Source organism: Battus philenor, unplaced genomic scaffold (assembly GCF_028537555.1).
Source record: "Battus philenor isolate CCGP_79_NKW_IND1 unplaced genomic scaffold, ilBatPhil1.0.hap1 SCAF_21, whole genome shotgun sequence".
NCBI classification, from domain to species: Eukaryota; Metazoa; Arthropoda; class Insecta; order Lepidoptera; family Papilionidae; genus Battus; species Battus philenor.
Genome location: NW_027181684.1, coordinates 4,235,104 through 4,253,153, shown reverse-complemented (window position 1 = coordinate 4,253,153; position 18,050 = coordinate 4,235,104). Strand labels below are relative to the sequence as shown.

Here is an 18,050-nt window from a genome sequence, read left to right as displayed (position 1 = left end):
AAAATACATTGCACTAACAGTTAAGATATACTTAATGTTTTATTGTAATCATATATATGTTAACTATTTGATATGTCTAAAATCAAATAAGAGCTTGTAGTGAGGTCTCCGTCCTTAATTTGCGGAATGTATGAGACATCAAAATTATTAATGATCTAGTCCTATATCCTTAAATTAGAGTTAATTACGTTTTTAGGGATAGGTGAATTTACTTTTCATATTTACTTCTAATGAGGAATATCTTTATTAACTTTAATAATAATTGCATCACCCATATTTACAAATATCATTATAAAAAAAAATATTTATGAAAAAGGACACTAAAAAATTGTAGAAACTACATTTAAAGAATAAATTTTAATGTAATTCCTCATTGGATGTGATAAAGTTTGAAAATTGTTTTTTGTTGTTTTCCCACCTTATAATAAACGATAGTTGTGTTGCTTTTCTACCTTTCAATTGATCATTGTGAAATCTCAGTTACTTAATGGAACTATTCATACCTATATAGCCTTACAGATCTGTGAAATAATGTTGAGAAAACATTACAAAATAACTGTAACAATAATAAATTAATGTATACTCGTAAAACTTAATGGTCATAATTAAAAATAGATTACGGTGTTATATTTTTTCATAAAACGTTTATTAATATAGAGATGGCATATCATGTTTTGTAGAAATATAAATCGTTAAGCAATTATTCGTATTTTGTTTTATTTATTTTAGATTAAAAAAGTGTACCCTGAACCTCCCTCATTAAAAAGCAACTACATGGATTCAGATTATAAATATTAAAGTTTGGTCAATCCCAAATTGTCAATTATGAAAAAAGTGAAATGTCACTTATTCATTTTTTATTTGCACTTATATATAAATAATACAAATAATTTAACTATTTAATCATAATAAGAAACCCGTGGAAAGTCATAAAGTTAGCATTTAAAGTAAAACTAAAAATCTCAAATGACGCCACGGTAAATAATTTTTTTTTCAAATATATGGATTAAAGTATAAAACTTAATGTATTACAAGCTTCAAAAAATGTCTTTATTCGCTTCAATCAGCTCAAACCGGCTAAATTTACAAATACAAATTAAATATCTTTTTAGTCAATGCACAACACTAGTTTCATTTTTTCGTCAGTTTAAGATAGACTGACATTTTGCCATCAATTTAAACGCATCCTTAGTATCCTTAAAAAATAAAATAAATTATTCTCTTTTAATATTTTCTCAGTCAGGTGAATACAAATTAAAACTAAATTATTATTCACTTTGTAAATTCGCAAATGTATTGATAAAAAATGACAAATTAAAGATTGTAAATCATTTATTGAAAAATGATGGTGAAAATGTGTAAAATAAAACAAAGCTTGAGTTCAATGCCAAAATATGTATTACTTGCTGGCATTTTACAATAAATTAATTACGTTTTCCAGTGTATATTGATAACTGAGAAATATATTGTCAAAAATCAATTAAAGAAAAAATTATATTTAGAAATAACGATAATTTTCAAATATTTCGTTTAAATTCAATTTTTAAATATTTTTAAAGCTCTTCTATCTATATTATATATGAGAATTAGTACGGTCTTCTTTGTTGTTATCTGTGTTGAATATTTGTGCTCTTTTTAACTGTCAAAACAGGCATTTTATAAAAAGATGCATTTGAGAAAAATAATATAAAGGTTTTATGTTTTTATTATAAATATTTCATAAATTATGTCAGGAGGACTGATAGAAAAAGTTTACATAGGCTTGGACAATGCGCCAGCCGCATTTGATATAAAAAGCCGTTTGCTTGGACCAGTAAGTTATTGTGCATCTTATCGAATTTTTTTTCTATGGAGTGAGAATATTATTAAGAATTTAAATATTTGTTTCCTTTATAGAATGGAACTAACCTGGAGTATATTAGGTCAGAAACGGGTGTTGTTGCTGTTTTGAAGAGTGATAAATTTGAGCCTCTGCATCTAGCTCTACATCATACTAGATCTGAAGCTTTAGCGGCAGCGCGATCTCTTGCTCAAAATTTGATTGAAACTATACGGGCTGAGCTTGCTCAGTGGAGTGCGGCGCAGGCAGGAGGTCCTCCACCGGCGTTAAACGTACCTCCACCAACTTTGACAACTACAGCTGCTCCTCCACCTGTGCCACCTCCAACCGCGACTGTAGCCTTGTCTACACCTACCTCGCTCGCCACTACAGCACATCCCACTATTATACCTCCAGTTGTCAGTATGGCTCCAGCCAGTACTCCACTAATGACAGTTCGACAACCTACTGTTTTACAGCTCCTACCACAACAACAATATGTATTAAATCAAGAAAGCGGACAGCTAATCCCGATAGTACAACCTGGAGTACAAGTGTCAAATACAAACTTTACACAACTGCCCATTGCACCACAGTTGAGTACATTGCAACAACCAAATTATGGTCATACACAAATTGTTGATATATCAAACATGCAGCCTGTTAATGTTACACAATTAAGACTTAGTGGCGTGCCGTCTTCTATGTCTATGATACTACCAAATGGTTTAAGTTTTCCACAAGCTAGCCTTGCTACAGGAGATACTACAACTGTGAGTTCTGCCACAGCAACTCCAGTGGTTTGTGCTGCACAAAACACTAGTGCTTCACAAAAAATTCTGTACAGTACAGATAAAGGAGACAAAGAGCTAAAATATCATATCCAAGGAGCCGATACAGTTCAATGGACAGTGCCTGGGTCCCAGACAATGCTCATTCCATATCAACAGTTCCAAGAATTCACATCAAATCAAACAGGCTTAGCGAACTTGCAACCCCAGCAATTTGTCTCAGTAAGTTAATATAATTATTTTTTTATAATTTTTGCCAAAACATTATTAACTATTAAAGTGAGCAAATGCAGTAGTACTGTTTAGCAGTAATAAATGTGACAATGGTATCCATCAGTTTAAAAATTAAGCATCAGTGAATGTTTAATAGTTTTTAAGTTGTCCTTGAGAAATCTTCAACTATAATGTATAAAAAGTGTAATTTTAAGTCTTTCAATAAAAACAGAAATAAGCAAATCTATACACAAATTAAAGTAACCAACTTAGGCCAGTGGATTGATAAGTTGAAGTGGTAAAACCGTTGTTCACCTTGTGGGTGGACATCCTAAGTAGCGCAACCTTATTCAGGCAGACATAAAATTTAAAATTCTGGATGTAAACTGCTTCACACTGGTCCCATGGGGAATCTCAGGGGAAGCCTGTGTCCAGCAGTAGATGTCTTACAGCTGAAATGATGATGTATAAAAATATTTTCTTCTAAGATTTCTGGTTCTCAAAAATAATAACTTTTTGCAACCACTATAGACCACATATTACTTAATTACATAGTATTTTTTCTTACATCAGTAATCTAACCAAAATGTTCAAAAACTGCACATATCAAATATTACAGTAGTAATAGATAATGATAAGGGAGCTATTAACAAGATGTACAGAAATGATTTAGAACAGACAGACCATATATCTCAGGCCGTATTCAACCACATCCATGATGACTATACCACAAATTATTTTATCAGTGTTAATTTAGTTTTTTCACAGTGTACATAGTACTATACTGTTAATATTAATGATATAATTAGTTTACAATATGTTGAAAAAAAACCATTCTTGTAGGTAAATTTGTGTTTGAATAATAGCCATAAGTGCTTAGAGGTTTCTGAATAAACTTCTAGTGATGACCATAAAAACTTACAAGCTAAATTATATGGTAGCATCTATTGTCTTTTTTATGATAGTCAAAATCATCTAATTTTGCTTAATAAGAATTTCTAATTAAAAATAGTCATATAACAAATTTGTTCCTGATAATAAGAGTGAGAGTATGAATGATGAATAATTTTTGTAAACTATGATGGTTCTCTGAAAGTCATCAGTTTTTTTAAGGAAGTGAAACAATTTTTACAAATTCAAATTCGAAACATCTTCATTCCAGTAGACACTTTTGAATCATTAATTATTTTAACATTATAGCAAGTAGTATGAAGCGAAACTGAAAAGTTGTCCTAACTAACTAGTAGTGCTGCTGACAATTCCACAGCCAATTGCTAAAAAAAAATTCCTTGATCAATAATACTTTCAACAAAATGCCAATTAAAAGATATTCCCAATAGTGAATGTTCTCTAACCATTCTAGAGAGATTGCATGATATACAAGAAAAAAATTAAGTAGTAAGCTACCACCAAATTGCAATGCTGATCTGCTGAGAAGAGTTTCCAGAAATTCAACTGGTCTAAGATACCTTGTGAAAATTATATAAGCTGACACCTGAGTGTCAGTTGGGTCTGAACCCATAAACGATTTGACAACATTTAGAAAGACGAAATTTAGGCGGTAATTGTTTATTTTTATTTATTGTATTAATTATTTGTCTGTCACCATTTTCTGGAAACAAAAACTTTCAATTTGGAACATATAGCATGCAGTTTGTCTATCTCCTGTATTGCAACTCACATTCCTGATCACATCTTAATTTTTTATTAATATTGTCAACATATATGTTTATATTTAAATAATGCTTTACAGATAGCACCTGCAAGTGGTTTTCAACAGGCCTCTCTTCCATTATCAGCAACACAGCTGCAACAACTGCAGACAACTGGTACAATAATGCAGTTTAATCAAAAGGTGCGAGCAAATTGAAACTAAAAACATACTTTATTAATTTAATAATATTATAACACAGAACTTATAGTCACCACTTGTAAGAACAATGCCAGAAAAGCCAATTTGTTAAGAAACTGGAATCAGATTTATTAATATCTAATTCACAACTCAAGACATAATTATGGGATATTAGAAGAATATTGTTATTACTACCTGCTTATTAAGATCACAGGTAAATTGCTGACTACAGCCAGTGCAAAAATGGTCATTGATCAGCCTACTTAACCTGAACCTTGAAATAGGGCTGTATCATGGAATCAGATTGAGCTCCCTATAATGGCATCCATCAACTTAAAGCTATAATGGTTCCAAACCCTCCATGATCCGGGAACAATGCACAATAAACTCAGATTTTTTTTGCATTCATATTCTTTTAATCCAAGTGACATCTGATTTAGCAACATGCAGAAAGACAACCGTATCTTTTACAAGTCAATAAATTATGCTGCTTATTTTAAAATGTAGATGATGATTACATTGTAATTATTTGCCTATTAGAATTTACAGCTTGGCAGGGATTGAAATGTCTTAATTTTATCAACCTAGACCTCTTTACAGTAACTGGGCTTACTCAGAAGTAAAGACTTTGGCAATTTCATTCCAATTTTCAGAACAATATTCTAGATTGGTTGGCTTCGTAACTCATAAGTATTATAGCGCTGCAAAGAGTGACTGAGTAGAAAGTGGCAGTGGTGAGGTATGGGATGTCATACACATGTAGAAATGCTATTGGCATTCTGATTTGAAACTTCTCGAGCAAACCAAACATTGACTCAATCAATTGCTATTGTTAGATAATCCTTATGGTGTATTTAAGTAAAAAATAAAATGTAATTAATAAATATTTCAAATGATTACATACAAACTTACACATATAGATAGTTGAATACTTAACTTTGACTTTTTCCAACAGCCCATAGTAAGCAGTGCCTCCCTCATAAATATAATTTCAACTGGACAAGCATCTTCTCCACAAATAATTTCTGTGAGCATTTATATTACAAATTGTTCATACTAATCCATATAGCTCTTCTATCATTGATAAAATTGTTACATATATTTTCATTTAATTTCACTTAATCAGGCTTACTTTTGTTGCAGTTGTCCTTTCCTTTCACTAACCTTGAATAAGTTGTTCCATAGCACTGGCTTCATTTCTGGGAATGTTCAATGGTATATTTTAATAATTTCCATGTCTTTAGAATGCTGTTATTTATTTCATTAAAATGAATACCTGTTTCGTTTTGCTTACTTGCTAATTTAATGTATATCATTAGATTTAAATCCAACATTATTATTTAGCACCCATTAATTAGTGATTAAAATATAATATTTAAATATTGTAAGGTTACATATTTTCTGTTCTTACAGCTAATGCTCTATCATAAAGTTTCAGTTTTTGAATAAGTTAAATTTTTATTTAAAAAACATTTCCTGTATAGTTTTATTTTATTTGGCTGTAAATATACCCTATAATTATTTTAAATGCATATTTAACAATCTACTTTTCCTATATACCCAATAGAAAAAAAAATCTTTTTTTTATATTGTTCCAATGGAAGTCTCACAGCTATCAAATCAAATGCATTGAGTTTATAAATGTGTTTTAATAATCTATTGTACTTAAATTTTAATGTTTCTGCATTGCAATTTACATAGCACTATTGTCTTTAAATCTTTTCCATTGTAAAATAGAACCTAATTATTAATCATTACTTCATTACATATAATGTATGTAATACACCTAAAATATAGCATGTTATTCACGAACTTAGTTATAATTTTTCTAATGATATATTTTTACATTATCCCATTTTAGTTTTTGTTTTCTGATCTTTATTAAAATGCAATAGAAATATTGTACAAATAATGTTTACTGTGTGCCATCTCTTTTGTCTTGGAATCTTAAATGTTCTGCTTTTCAATGTTTTATAAATCTTTGCTTTGTTTTGTATTATAATTTAAATAATTGTTAATTATGTAGTTACTATCTCTCATTTTAATAACACAAAACAATCAGAGTAAATTAACTGACTAAATTTCAGCAGGATTTTGTTACAGTTTCGAGAATAAGTGTCGACATTGTATTAACAATTAAACAATAATTTTAAAAAAAAATTCTGCTACTTATGTATGTCTGTCATTTATGCTATGATTGCTTTTAACTATCTTTAGTTAATTCTACCGATTTTTGTTATCATATACCATGGTCATCTAATTATTAATAAGGTGGTTATATGGGAATTGAATTGAACTTACCAGATTTTCACCACATTATAGCTTTATGGTTGAAGTATAAGAAATATATGTACATTTTAATTTTATATCTTGTGTTTATCCTTAGAATTCAACTACACCCACAAAGAATGTAAGTCAAGAGTCTCGAGGACAAAAGAGGCTTTCTGATGGCACTCCGAGTCAATTACAATTGAGGCCAATTGCACCAGCTGGGTAAGCAGAATTTAATTAGCCTTAGCAAATCTCATTTTCAGCTAATATTCCTGTGGATTATCTTGAATAGAAGTAATAGGAAAAGAAATAGTTTTTTTTTTTTGAAATTGCAATTGGCGTTTTACTTGTTTTTGTTGTTAAATTTTTTTCATAAAATTTTGAAGGTTAATTACAATGCATACAAATTAGAAGTAAGGAATCATCTAGTTATTACATAGAGGCTCAAAGTGATCTAGGCGGACCCCTAAGGTTCCCTGGGAGACTCAGAGGGTCTACATTGGAGTGACAACTGCTTTTGTTGGCTTGACCTATCAATGTAGGCTGATATTTTAATCATATATGATATTTTAAGAAAATCAGTAACTGTTAAACTGTTAACTTATAAAAACATCCACATATCATATTTACAAACCAAATTTCCATTGAACTAATCTTCATACTTTTTGTTTAGTTTTGAGAATTTGGTAGATAGCTGCAAAGCGTCTACCGAAATTCGCCATTTTTGTATGGGGTTTGAGAAAAAGTCTAGGACCCTCTCAATCTTTTTTTGTTTTTGTAAAAAAAATATGTTTATGGATTTTATTAATTTTTATAATTGTGGTTTGCACCCCTGTATTGAAAGGAAATTTACTTCATTATTGGCGCACTCAAAGCATATAATTAAAATAATCATGGCTATTTATTCCGAGTATTATAAAAGAAAATATGTATTTTGTTTACAATGTGTAGTGTATTCAACTAATATGATGCCGCAGGTCACATATAAGCCAGGACAAGAGTTCGACCAAAGATTCCCGTTCCTGGACCAACTCAACAGGTATATAGATGATATAGTGCTAGTATGTTTCACTTTGTATCGGAGAGGATCCATAGAGGACATATACTTAAACAAACCCCAGCTATAGTTTGGCTAAAGTGCTGGATTCGCTATACTGTTGTCTCATTTGCTTGTTATACTTTTAGGGCTTATTATATACAGCGTTATTTATTTATTTTGATGTGTGCATAGTTCTTTCCATTATATCTTTTTGGTTATCTTTTTGTTGTGAATGGTGCTATTAGCTTCAGGACCAATTTGATGGTATGAAACCATTTTAACTAGAGAATATTCTAGATCTTTCAAATAGAATACACTAATACCTCACATTGCGTCGTTTCGTTTTGCGTTTTTTTGGAAGTTGCGTCGCTGCTTAATTAATACTAATTTTCACTATGCGTCGTTAGATTTTCGTGGTTGCATTTTCTTTTTTTTCCAAAAGATGGCAACACTTGTTTCTAATTACGCCATGCCATCAAAACTTAGGGATTCTCTTTCTAACTAAAAACAACGCAATTTGAATACAGTTTTATTTTTACTTTATTTTGATAATTTTAGTTTGTTTAGTTTCAATTACGTAGTGTGTTGTGCTTTTTTTAAAAGAGAATAATAAATTTATTTAAATTTTTACGTGTTGTTTCTGGTTACAAAAAAGGTCTCATCTTTTAAATTTATTTATTGGCCGAGTTACATTATTTTTGTTTTTTAAATGTTTACTTTGTTAATTTTTTTTAAAATAGTATTTTCGTGACCCTAGAACCTATCTTCGATCTTCACATAGTTTGCTATATAAAATCTTAATTCACTTTGCGGCGTTTCAGTTTGGTGTTTATTTAGAACGAAACCATGGCGCTAAGTGAGGTATTGGTGTACTTCATTTAACTACAACGCACCTCATGTACAGTGCACATGACTGATAAATCCAATATGTATACTTAAAGAACCAAGTTATCTGAAAACCTGGTGAAGATCTCCAAAACCTCGTTGTTACCAGCAACATCGGTAGCAAAAAATCAAGAGGGCTTAGTCCTAAGCGTTAGTTTTAAAAATTTCGCACCAATTTCAACATGGATGCATTGGAACAGATGGAGGAACATCTTCAAATCGCTGCATAATTAAGGTCACGACGAGTAATTACATTGTAATTAAGGTGCATTATTGGTGCACTGTTTTTTATTCAATTTTATTTATAATTGATTTTGATTTTTTTTTTAATTTTATTATAATGCCACAATACGTAGAGTACTTTTTCGTCTACGGATCTCCTCATTCCTAATTCGATCCAGAAATCCAGATCATCGGATGGTATGCCGCATGCCTCTGGAGTCTCAGGTTCTGGAGTGAAGGCCACGAATCGGCAAGCGCTGCGCAGAGGACGTACGCCCACGAGATTTATAAATAACCTTGGGACCGGCTGAACAGATTATAAATAAGCTTCCTAAATATTTTTTTTCACAGATATAGACACAGAGCTTCCGGTTTAGCTATAATAATGTGGCTTATGACTAATTTTGCTGTTGATATTGCATATTGTTAACCTTATAGCAAATGCGTAAAATGTAACGCGTATGAAAACATAATATTCTTGCTACATTATTAACGGTAACTTTAAATATTATAATATTAAATAATGACAATAATTATAATGTTGCTAGCTGCATTGGCAAATGGTTTATACCATAGAGCGCCACCTATTTCATAAGTAAACTAGATTTTATGTTACATAAATAATTGGTTGGGAAAGAGTTCCTTTGCATTTTACATTCTAAAAAAAAATTTTTAGTTTACCTATATTTAACTATAGTATGTAGGTGCCATTTTGTTCGGTGACTTTTGCCATCTTGTAGATTGACGTGATACCGATGCTTTAGACATTTTATGACTTTTGATGAAAAAACGCAAGTAATTTTAGTGTCTGGCCGAATTGCGAATTTGTGTGTTAAAAAATGAATTGAGCGTAAATAAAGTGCGTAAAATAAAAAACAAATGCGTAGATTTTTTATACCGTGCAAATTGCGTATTGCGTAAATTATATATTTATATATGTATGTATTAATATATATGTATATATCTTTATTAAATCTTTCAGTTCCAGTGTTGATTGTTGCCTCATTTAAGCTCATGTTTTAGAAGCGTTATCCTGGAGGATGAGTTTTATTTACATGTTGGAAAGCTGTTACTTCGGACGCTGCGAAAGAAGGCGCTAGTAGCAGATTGCATCACGCTATTGTTGAATGCGGGTAGTCGCACAAAAGGGCACCGCTCGGTTTTATCCAAATTAATTAATTAATAAAATCAACAAAAACATGACGTATATTTAATGTATTATGTATTTTTCAGCTTTTAACTCACAATAGTAGCGGAAACCTTTTTTGATTATCTGCCATAATTTTTAATTTATTTTTATATGTTCCTTTATATAATTTTAATATATTTACTAGTATATCAGTATATAATCATTTTGTTCCAGATTCCAGCAGTTGTATTAGAAATTACATTATAAAAGATTAATTATTTAGTTATTATGTGTGACCGGTATTTAAATTTTATTTTAAGTCTTAGAGCGTACTTTCTCAAAACATGCATTCTTATATTATGCTCTCTCGTTGATTACAATTGGTTTTGAATTTCACAGCTAGGGACAGCACTGTTGTCAGCATGGGAATGAAAATTAATCCAGCGCATGGCACCATTATACACGTCTCCTCTGGACAGCAAACCAAGTGAGTTTATCTATTATTTAAGAATTTAAAAAAATGTATGTAACTGTGACGAGATAATTTAATTTTGTTTTTAGCGTCTCCGCCTCGGGTATCTCTCAAGATGGTACCGGCATGTATTTAAAACAAGTGGATCGTAACGCAATACAAATTCAGACGTCAAAAGATGGACAAAAGCAAGATTTAACGACGAATAAAATCCAAAGCACGGCGCAGAACGTGCAAATGATAACGGTGCCTCAAGGCATGACCGTGTTGCAAAACCCGTTGAATATTAGCCAGATGTCGACAGTGATCGGTCAGCCAAATAGTCAGGTGTACATGATCCCTGCTAACCATCCCAATCTGGTGCAAGGAACATTGCCTCCAAGTTTAATCGGCCAACAGATGCTGCAGCCCGGACAAAATGTAACCGTTATGCAACCCAACCAACTCGGAATGCCTGGCGTACAGTACAACGTTCCCCTTATGCCAATGAATATGCCACCAAACTCGCAGTACATGCCAGCAGGCATCAATTTAAACACACAGTTATCAGCTCAGCAACTAAATGCAGCCCTCGCTGGACAACAACTTGCGAATCCCAATTTAACTGTCTCCGGCACTATTCCTATTGTTCAAGCCCCGCCCTCATCACCAATGAATCCAGCTCAAACCATTCCAGTTTCTCAACCACCGCCCATACATCAAGTTTTACCGCAAAACTCCACTTTCACGTCACAGTACACGGCGATGCCACCACAATATATGTTGCAAACAAATTCTGGCACTCTTTCCGTCCCACCCAACAACTCAAGCGTGCAGTACTCCCTCTCTACTAACCAGTCCAACCCCAGTACGCCTACAAATGGGAACGGACAAGTCAGCGCTGCGGTTGACAGCGACAATTCAAACGGAGCATCAAATCAAACCAGCTACATCTCTTCATCGCAAGACAGTAGCTACGCTTTATCAAACGCAACAGTTCAAAATGCGGGGCAACAAACATTTTCCGACGGCACGGCCACGCAGACCACCGCGTATACACCTGGGAATCAACCCGTCAACGCTCAAAGTTACACCACCAATGGGAACAACACACAGACTGCTAGTTACGTAAGCCAAGCCACCACAACCCAACCGACAACTTATAACACTGGAAACGGAACAAGCGCTCAATCCAACCAAAGTTACGGAAGCAACGGGTCGAGCACTCAGAATACCCCACAAACAAACTTCTCGCCGTCAACAACACCTGCGCCTAACCAGTCGTACCCGAATACAAACTTACCCAATCTATCTAGCGTACCTTTTCCACAGAACCAAAGCTCAAATCCTTATCCCAATGCCACCGGACAAAATTTAGCTGCGTACGCAAACAATCAGTATCAGTTCAACAGTAGGCCCTGGTTCAGACCACGGTACGGTTCGCCCCAAAGCTCGCCATACACAGGCGCCGTGGCTCCTAATGGTCTTCCAATGCCAGTTCCCCCACCTTCGGGAAATTATAACTACTGGCAGGACAGTTGAGATTTGGACAGCTTCCTTGACACCGACATCGAATGATATTTGTATTTATTTCCAAGCTACAGCTTGGAATACTTGCGCGAGGAAAATGGTTCTCAAACGTGATGTAGAGTTGGACAATAGTTGTTCAGTTTTTTGATGTGTGATCTTCATAAATTACATTTTAAAACGGGACAACCGATCGACGTCTGCATCGTTGCAATTATTATATTTCCGTAAGTATAGTTAGCGTTACGTAAGGATAACGTGTGGGGACTGCTAATAAATACAGATATATTACATTTACAAAATGTATAAAGAAATGTTTATAAAATGTCATACCTTAAGGATGTCCGTCTTTTATTTTACCCCATCTTTAAATATTACGCAATGTAATGTAAATAATACTGCTCTGCTGTTTACATAATCGCGAAGCATAATTAGCAAGTCGCTTCCAATCCGTCTTATGGGAAATCTATGAGGGGTAGGAATCATGTCCGTTAATTGGCGACGTGTGGCTGAAATTTTTTAAGACATTAGCTCATGTCTTAAAATCAAAATACACTCGCGTGCAACTAAATCGACTCAAACCTGCAAAATTTACAAAGTAATTTAGGTATGAAAAGATTTTTTTCAAGAAAGGAAAAGTTAAGTAAAAAAATGAAAGAAAAAACACGGTCTAGTCTGACAATATATTTACAAAAGAGATTAGCACTAGAAATAAAGCTTGTTAGCTAGTTATTCTTTTTTGGCTTCAGTGTATACGGTATTTCAATACATTTTAATGATTATGATAATGTCTCTGAATTATCATTTAACATAACGTTTAAGAAGTTCGTTTGACAAATCGCCCCCTCCGAATAATAATATTATAAAAACGATCTCCATGTTTTTATTGTTATTCCATTTTTCCAATCTTAGCCCCTGGACATTTTTAAAAATCATCCTGAATAACGTCCATATCGACTATAAGCATAGCATATTAATGTTTCGATTCCTTGTCAGTGCTTTCACGAAATATAATTCATATCATTACGCAAAAAAATATTTTTCATTTGATGCATCGTTCGTCAGGACAGCATCTCAAAGGAGCTATTAGACAAAGTCGGTTTTTTATTTCTCCTGAACATTTTGATTTTTGCAGCGATCATTCTCTGGAGATGAAATATTTTTAAAGCAATGGTAAAGCTTGGGTATATATTTTATTACTTTTAGTAGTACTATCCCAGTGTTGTGAGCAGCAACTGTAGGTTCAGGGTTCGATTCCCGGGATATAATCTGATATGATTCACACTATGTGCATTAATTATACAGGATTGTCACTGCTCACAAGTTCCCCAAGGATGGGCAGCAGCGTCCTCTGCGTACCACAATACAAAAGCCAACCCGCCTGCCAGGAGATGTCTTTCGGGGAGCCCATGCCTTGCAGGTGGCAATGGAAACAATGAAAAGTGACCACAAAGATACCCCGTCTGACTTTATTAGGCGCTTATCTCGTACCAGAGCGCTTTCGGTACCTTCGTAACTTATTTTTCACGACGCCGTTGTAGAGGAGCTTAATCTGATTCTAGTTTCTATCAAATTTGGCTTTTCTGGCATTCTTTTAATGGTGCACACGAGTGGTCACTCTTACATATAAGATATGTGGTTGTGGCACTCTTTCTAGGGCCGGTAGGTTTAGGAAGATATGACAACACGAAGTCCAAAGTAGAGATGTGTATACTGATCAATTTTAGTCTTTAGTTATACTTATTTTTTATTATGCAAACAGTATTTAACCAATAAAATAACATAAAATTAACAGTCAATCACAAAGCGAGAAATATTGTAGAGCACTGTCTCTTTCGCTCGATGTAAATAAAGAGTGACGCTGATGTATTGTAGCTCCTATATGATTAACACTATAAATAAATAACATTATACTAATCCAGAAAAACGTATGTAAAATGACATAATTTTTTTAAGAAGCCAAAAACTTTTTTACTCTATTTCCATTTAAAAAGTTTAGCAGACGTCATTTCGAATTATTAGTCAAAAATCGCGAAAAAATATAATGAATACCGAAAACCGTTATCCCGTAACAGCGTCACTGTTCATGTTGCGAGAGATTAAGCAACGCCAGGAAAAGGTTACCCGTGGATACCAGCTGTTAAAAAGAAAAACCGAAGCGCTTCGCATAAGGGGGCGCCAGGCTGCCGTAGAGCTGTCAGCGACTCAAGCAGTTCTAGGACATACTTTGCGAGAGGCGTACATATCTTTGGCCGCAATTAAGTTCACTAACGGAGAGTCTAACGCGATGGTTTTAGAAAATGTCGGGCAGGTAATACTGTTTCTCTTATTGTCATCATTACTTTAGGATTTGAATATGCTCGACCAAATCCTTTGGAACCAGAGTAGATTAAAATATTGGTATGAAAATTAATTATTCTAGCCATTGCAAGACATAGGCTTCCCCCAAAGATCGCCACGACGATCTGTCTTGTGCTGCCCATATCCAGTTCCTCGACCCCACGACCTTAGTTATATTGTCAGTCGTGTGGAACAAAATAAATTACTTTGAGGTAAATATCAATCGAAAGTGTTAAAAAAGAAATAATCGTTGTTTTTCTTTTCGCTTATTTGGTTCAATGACTTTTGCCATCATTTAAGTAGTACATTCGGCAGTCGCTAGAGAGGTTTTGGTACCTCTGATTTAAAAAAAGACATGTAGTTTTGGCAGTGCTGTTTTAATGTTACCCTGACACTGCCTACAAACTTCTGAAGATACCAAAACATGGAAATCTGAAGGTAGAAGGCTGTGATTGTTACGAGCTTTGAACAACTGTCGGCGCACTTTGATCAGCGGTTCACTTTGACGTATATGAATATAAACAATTTCGAGTTTTTGCAACAATTGAAACCATGCGATTTCATTTGCATTTCAGTTACGATAACATCAACATCGTCTACTCCTTAAAGAGTTTAGACATGAGACCGGCCCATTCGCTTGAATGTTTTAAATTAAAAATAATTCATTGATTGTATTTGTTAGTTACTCACTTCATACTTTTAGGCACAGATAAGAGTATTAAGGACTCCGGAAAACATTTCTGGCGTCCCAACGGTATCTCTTCAAGCGGTTGAAGACTTAACCGCCTGCGACTCATTGCAATACGCGGGTTTAGGTGCCGGCGGCCACCGTACGAGCGAAGCTAAGAAAGCCTTTAGAGAGGCTGTTAGTATTTTGGTGAAATTCGCTTCCTTAAGAAACACTTGCTTGCTACTGGACGAGGCAATCAAATCAACACTTCGGTACGGTTACATTGTATTATTTATTGCTATACATTTTAAAATCTGAAAATAGCATAGACCCAGTGGCGTACCTAGAACTTTTGCCGCCCGGGGCGATCTCCAGTTTGCCGCCCTTTCTATTATATGTCAATCAAATAGTGGTTTTTGATTTAAAAAAAATATTGATATATCACTTCAAAGTAATCATATAAACTTTTCAAAAGAAATGACATTTATAAACTGACATCAAAAAATTTTAGTTAGGAAAAATTGCCGAACAAAGTCGTAAAGATCCTTTTACGAATTCAACGAATTTTAATGAATACAATAAAATAAAATTATTATCTTGTTCTTGAATTAGAATCCAAAATTTACACTAAAATGCATTTATATACACCGAGGAATAATATTCGAAATCATAAAGTTAATCATAATTTATATAAATCAAATATTAAACTTATAATAATCATTTATTATTCAAGAAAGAAAATAAATTTGAAATGAAAAAGTTGCTTTTTACAACTATAAGTAAATATAAAAAATGCCGCCCCAAGGTAAGTGCCGCCCGGTGCGGACCGCACCCACCGCCCCCCCCTAGGTACGCCACTGATTAGCAAGTTGAAGTGGCAGTAGGCAGGCAGCGGTACCGCGGAAAGCAAATCGCCAGTCGCCGGGACCTCTACTTTCTAGAATTTAGACCGACTAAAGCAGCCAACAGAGTTCATGCATAAAGTGAACAGACAGCCTTGTCAAGTTGGATGCAAGCCTCTTCCAACTGTTCCTTTTGGAAACCTATGGGGAGCTCTGTGACAAGCAATGGACCTTTCATGGCTGAAATGAAAATAAAACTTTTGTAGGTTATATTGATAATTATATTTAATTTCTAGAAGTATTGAATTCCATAATTATTGATATTCGCATAACGTTTGCGTTATCGGCCGTTTCGCTGGGAAGTCCCATAACTTGCACTCGCCCGATCGCCAGGTCATCTAGGGTCGCTGTGCATTGCGACTATTTTGTATTATCAGTTTTGATGAAACTACTGTCACTTTATATACTCGTGGGATTCTTCCTAGGGCGTTTTCATCTTTAGGTAGTAACAACACGAAGTCCGAAGTAGAAGCGTGTATATTCATTACAGCTTCGCCCGTATTTATAACGATGTAAATGAACAATGATTTCTATGGAATTCCCCTTTTCGATGCGCCGCTAAAGATGACGTAATGTTGCCCCTACACGCTTAATTCTGTAGCTGCAAATTGAACCTTCATATTTTATTGCCCGCTTGCTAATCCGCGAGTTCCGACCGACGCCAGTCGTCGGATGTCGGATGGTCTTTTATTTTAATTGGGACAAAAAACCTCTGTCTGCTCCTGAGGTTTTCTACTCCTAAAATTCTTTTTCCTTCTCTTTTTTTTACAGTATTTTATGTATTTTATTACAGTAAAGTGAACGGTATAGAGAAGGTAATAATGCCAAAACTAAGAAATACTGAGAGTTACATTTTAACAGAAATGGGAGAACAGGTGCGTAAATATTTTTAATATTTACTGTGTGATGAGCAGGTTTGTAATAATTTTTTTATCCTTTAGGAAAGGGAGGAGTTTCATCGTCTGAAAATGGTGAAAGCGAAGAAGAATCGAAGAAAGATCATGTCGAACCTGAGACACGATCCTTACGAAGATAATTTGTCCCGTGGTAAAACTTTTTTGTAATATTTGTACTATATGTAATATCGATATCATCCGATAGACGCCCGCTGCAAGGCATAGGTCTCCCTCTAAAATTTTCCCAATTACCGATCTTGCTTTGGCCACATCTAGTGAATTAATAAGTTGTTGGTCCACCGAGAGAGGGACCTCAAACCACTTTGCTAAAAATGCCGAAAACCCTGCTATAAATGAATCGCGTGGTCATAGTGTCCACACCCTAATCGACGATAAAGACCTATCCCAGACGTTTATTTTCAGATGGCTCCAACCGATCGACCAGCGCGGACTGCTTGACCATGGTTCTCTTCCAGAACATGGGGCCTGTTTTATCGCAGTCCGACTCCGCAGGAGACGGCAACCTTATCTGTTACCCACATAATTGGGATGACGATGACTTATTGTTTTAAAAAGCATTTCAATAATTATGATTTTTTATTGTTCTACCTTTATTTTCGTCCGTTAAAATGTTATATTTAAATTTATTTGTAATTATAGATGTCTGTTTCAAATTGTAAAATTTTAAATATGTTGCCTTTTTATTTATTCGTAAATTCGTAGATATAGGTTGTGGCTGCCATACTTGTAGCTACATATGTTACCGCTTAAACGTTAAACCGCAAGGCTTAACCTACGACACACTAATCAAAGAGAGAACGGTTGGTTGTCTTGTTAACAGAAGATGCACTTCAAACAACGCCTAAAGTGCACCGCGTTGACACACGTTTCCAGAAAAAGCCACTCACACCACACGACTACGGGAATACTTTATATTATTATTTCCGCAAGCGTATAAATACTAAATCATACTAGATAGAAGCGTTGCAGGAGTTTCTTCTCCTTCTTCCAGCGATAACACATTTCGAAGTGCTAGAAGTGAT

At 34.2% G+C, this 18,050-nt stretch overlaps 2 protein-coding genes across 3 annotated transcripts; both read left to right on the top strand.

Annotated features, from left to right (window-relative positions):
* The first annotated feature begins 1,647 nt into the window (after positions 1-1,647).
* Positions 1,648-12,534, top strand: LOC137923192 (uncharacterized). 2 transcript variants are annotated; one of them, XM_068766367.1, is made up of 8 exons: positions 1,648-1,813; positions 1,897-2,832; positions 4,577-4,678; positions 5,631-5,702; positions 7,062-7,168; positions 7,924-7,985; positions 10,621-10,708; positions 10,783-12,534. In XM_068766367.1, exons 1-8 carry the CDS (start codon positions 1,727-1,729, stop codon positions 12,212-12,214), a joined length of 2,886 nt encoding a protein of 961 aa, XP_068622468.1. In that variant the 5' UTR covers positions 1,648-1,726; the 3' UTR covers positions 12,215-12,534. The 2 variants fall into 2 exon arrangements, with proteins under 2 accessions (XP_068622468.1, XP_068622469.1); XM_068766368.1 differs by lacking the exon at positions 5,631-5,702.
* A 1,709-nt stretch (positions 12,535-14,243) lies between these two features.
* LOC137923464 (V-type proton ATPase subunit D 1-like) lies at positions 14,244-17,579 on the top strand. Its single transcript, XM_068766723.1, has 5 exons — positions 14,244-14,510; positions 15,243-15,481; positions 16,905-16,986; positions 17,053-17,158; positions 17,431-17,579. Exons 1-5 carry the CDS (start codon positions 14,244-14,246, stop codon positions 17,577-17,579), a joined length of 843 nt encoding a protein of 280 aa, XP_068622824.1.
* The last annotated feature ends 471 nt before the right edge of the window (positions 17,580-18,050 follow it).

Coding starts and splice junctions, on each gene's coding strand:
- LOC137923192 (XM_068766367.1), top strand. CDS start 1,727: ATGTCAGGAGGACTGATAGAAAAAGTTTACATAGGCTTGGACAATGCG. Junction 1,814..1,896: donor AAAGCCGTTTGCTTGGACCA/GTAAGTTATTGT, acceptor TTTCCTTTATAG/AATGGAACTAACCTGGAGTA. Junction 4,679..5,630: donor TAATGCAGTTTAATCAAAAG/GTGCGAGCAAAT, acceptor TTTTTCCAACAG/CCCATAGTAAGCAGTGCCTC.
- LOC137923464 (XM_068766723.1), top strand. CDS start 14,244: ATGAATACCGAAAACCGTTATCCCGTAACAGCGTCACTGTTCATGTTG. Junction 14,511..15,242: donor TTTTAGAAAATGTCGGGCAG/GTAATACTGTTT, acceptor TCATACTTTTAG/GCACAGATAAGAGTATTAAG. Junction 17,159..17,430: donor CGAAGATAATTTGTCCCGTG/GTAAAACTTTTT, acceptor GTTTATTTTCAG/ATGGCTCCAACCGATCGACC.